Below are 3,417 nucleotides of genomic sequence, written 5' to 3' on the forward strand. Positions count from 1 at the left end.
ACATAATATTTTTCTTTTACCAGACTTAATCCCAAGTTCAACTCTTCTGGAAATCATGGCTATGTATATGTAAAGGCTTAAAGATTATACTATTTCAACTGACCTAGCCACTCTTGCAGCCAGAGACAGCTGTTGAGGGGACAGTTTTCCCTAGACTTTTGAACAGCTCCGGATCTCAACTCCAAACTGAAGCTCAGTTCCTACAGCTGGCTCCTGCCCCACTAAGGGCAGATAAAGCAAGAAGGAGGTTTGGAATTCCTACTAATTAGCAAATGACTTCCCATGATCCCACAGCAGTGAGTCCCATAGCAAACTTTATGTGTGACCTCAGTCTCCTTAGCCATCGGGCTTCCGCTGGAGGGTGGTGTGATACACAGTGGAAACTGTTTACATCCTTCAAGGTCAGCTAAGGAGACTGTCAGTCAACTGGCAGCTGCTAATAGCAACAGCTTTTAAAAAGGATTAGAACTGATCTTAAATGATTTCAAACATAATACATTTTTGTACAGTTGTGCGCTACAAACATAACACAATACCTTTTTCTACAATTAATGCAGCACAAAACAATGAGCTGGCTATTACCTTTGAGATTTTTCTTTTCTTTAGTGAGAAATAAAACCACACCACTTTATTGTTGCCAATTGCTCGATTATTCAGAAAAATGTTCTCAATTCCTTAAGCTTCAGAGAGAAAAAAGTCTCATTTCTTTTCCAGTGCAGTGATATGTATTATATATGAATATGACTAGGCAGCTAAAGGTTACCCAGGGGATAGAACTATTTTCTAAATCCAGAAATGAATCCCTTTAACAATGTGAGGAGCACCGCTCTGTTATTTTTTTCTAATAAACAATTTCTTGCCAAATCTGCCAAGTGTTAAAAGCATTTATCAATCTCTTCACTGTAACACACAGCTTTATAATTTAACAACTCGTATCAGGGAGAAATAAATCTTTTCACTATAAGGAGAGAGAACGAATTTAGAACAAGAGAATAGAATACAATATATAAGGAAAAAAGAAAGCAGGTATGAAAATTTTGAAGAAAAGAAAAAGCAGCAGAAAAAGAGACAAAATAGATATTAAGAAGCAAATGGNCAGACAAGTTGATCGTAAAGAGGTCTTAAAGCTTTCCCTGAAAGACAGTGGCACACTATAGAAATTTAACAGCATGCTCTATTGCTGTTTGATTTGTCAAAACATCATTGTTTGCTATTTCCCAACTATGACTTTTCTCTCTCAGTGAGTGGGAATTCACTGACCCCAATTTACTTTAGAAAGGTCAGGCAAACTCTGCTCACACAGGCTGTCATTTCTTCTTCTGAATGAAGCATCAGTTGCCCTTTTTCATTACTTCTGTTAAAACCTTAGCTGGGTTTCTCAGTCCTACTATGCCAGTAAGATCCCACGTCCATCTCACTCTGCCCCTGACACTGTTACCAGATATACCTGATCATGTCCTTCTCCTGATCAAAATTCTGTAATTCTCCCTCCCAACCCAAGGCTACAGAATGGAGTCAACAGCTCTTCACCAGCTTTTAAGCTACTCTAGTACAAAAACAGTTGTCAAGTGTTAACAATCGAATAAAAAAAAATAGTCATTTAACTAAAAACTTTGTTCTTTCAGTGCCTCTCCCGATCTCCTTCTGACATGTCACTAACGGTCATCATGACCCTTCCATGCTTTCTTCTTAGCACAGACCAAAATAAAACTGTTACCCAGTTCTGACTCCACAGTCTCCTCATTCCTCCCATTGCTCAGCCTCCACATCATGTCTCAGTCTGGAAATCAAGGTTGGGCCCCTTCTATTCTCCACTTCACAGACCTCTGGTATTCTCACGCTATCTTCCCCAACCTCCCTACTCAAAACCTCCACTCCAGCCTAACTGAACCGTTCCTGTCCCCTAAACAAGTCAATACTTTTCTCCTTCTAATATCTTTAACACTATTGTCTGTCAATAATGTCCCCTTCTTCCTCTCTCCTGCTCAGTTAGTTCTACTCTTTTCAAGTCTAAATCATATCTAATCTNCTACCTGTACTAAGTAAGCTCTCAGTAAATACTTAAATAAATTAAAATACGATTTTAATAACAAAATGGAGACTGTTTACAATAAGGAAAGCTGTTGACTGAGAAGCAAGCAAGAAAATACTGCTAATTTTACTGAGGTAAGAAAATGAATTAATTCATGCCACAGAAAATGAACAAAACCCAACTGATTCCTCTATAGATAGACAGACACTTGTATACACACATACACATAGCCTATTACCTACTGAACGTCCCTATTAGGATTTTCTGTAGATTTTACCCTATTACAGTAATTATAATGCTGCAGCAGTCCTATTGAGAAATAAGCAGATGTATTTTAGGGGAATATGTTGAATGCCTTATATGTAAATATAATGTCAGCTTATGCAAATAATTTTCAAGACTTACATCCTATTCCCTAGCCTCTTTTAGGTCCTCGAAATTTTAATCCCATCAGCATGTAGCTGTCTGTCAGTTTCACTCCTCACACATACAGTCGCCCCCAAGACACTGACTTGTTACCTCCTTTTATTTTCTTTATTGCTGGCCCATGAGGGTTTAAGCATCTCCCTAAAACATGATCACTCACTGATTCCCAGGTCACCATGAAAATTGAAACAAAGGAAAATAATAGCTCACTCTGATTTAAATATAAATACTACTATTCATTTTTAAGGAGGCTTCAGTTTACAATTTCCAAATACACATTAAGCAAGCCAGGTGAAACAATTTCCAAAAAAAGACTAGACAAAAAAGACTAGTAAAAAAAGACTTCAGACAAAATAGAGGAACATTCTCTCCTTATAGAAATCAGAAGAAATTTGAACACATGCTTAACTCTTTTGTATAAAGTATGTAATTCAAAAACATCTAAATAAAGCATGAGAGAGACTGTCTAAGTAAAAACATTAACCAGAAATTATAAGATTAGACCCAAAAACTAAGAGGTAGTGGCTGATAAACGTGTCTCCTGAGACAGTCCATGATAACTATCATACAGATGCAGAATTTCATTGTAAAAATCTACTCCAAGACCACACTCCCTCCCACCCATCATTACATCCTTCCATTCCAGACAAATGACACCTTGGAGAAGCCTGATGTTCGCTACAGCCAGGATTAACAATAAGGTCTGTAGTACCCGAGACTTGTAAAACCACCTTTTAGGAGCATTCCCTAGATTTTAGGAACGCAGCCTTCAACAGGTAAAGAAATGGCTTCAAATCAAATCAACAGGTTTACCTTCACTTTTCCAGCAGCTTTAGAACCGGCAGTTATTAAGGAAGGCATGTTTTTTCCATAAAAAATCTGGGACATCTCATGAAAGGCTTCAGAAAAGAATCTTAAATCTATAAGGACTTCTATCTTTAAAGGAAAGGAAAAAAAAT

General features: G+C 37.5%; 1 protein-coding gene across 1 annotated transcript in view; it reads right to left on the reverse strand.

Annotated features, from left to right (window-relative positions):
- Positions 1–3,417, reverse strand: part of CFAP54 (cilia and flagella associated protein 54) — a 294,961-nt gene that overhangs the window by 97,307 nt on the left and 194,237 nt on the right. Inside the window, 1 exon segment of the mRNA XM_019641676.1 lies at positions 3,272–3,394. Coding sequence (XP_019497221.1) covers positions 3,272–3,394 — 123 coding nt within the window.

Source organism: Hipposideros armiger, unplaced genomic scaffold (genome assembly GCF_001890085.2).
Source record: "Hipposideros armiger isolate ML-2016 unplaced genomic scaffold, ASM189008v1 scaffold_63, whole genome shotgun sequence".
NCBI classification, from domain to species: Eukaryota; Metazoa; Chordata; class Mammalia; order Chiroptera; family Hipposideridae; genus Hipposideros; species Hipposideros armiger.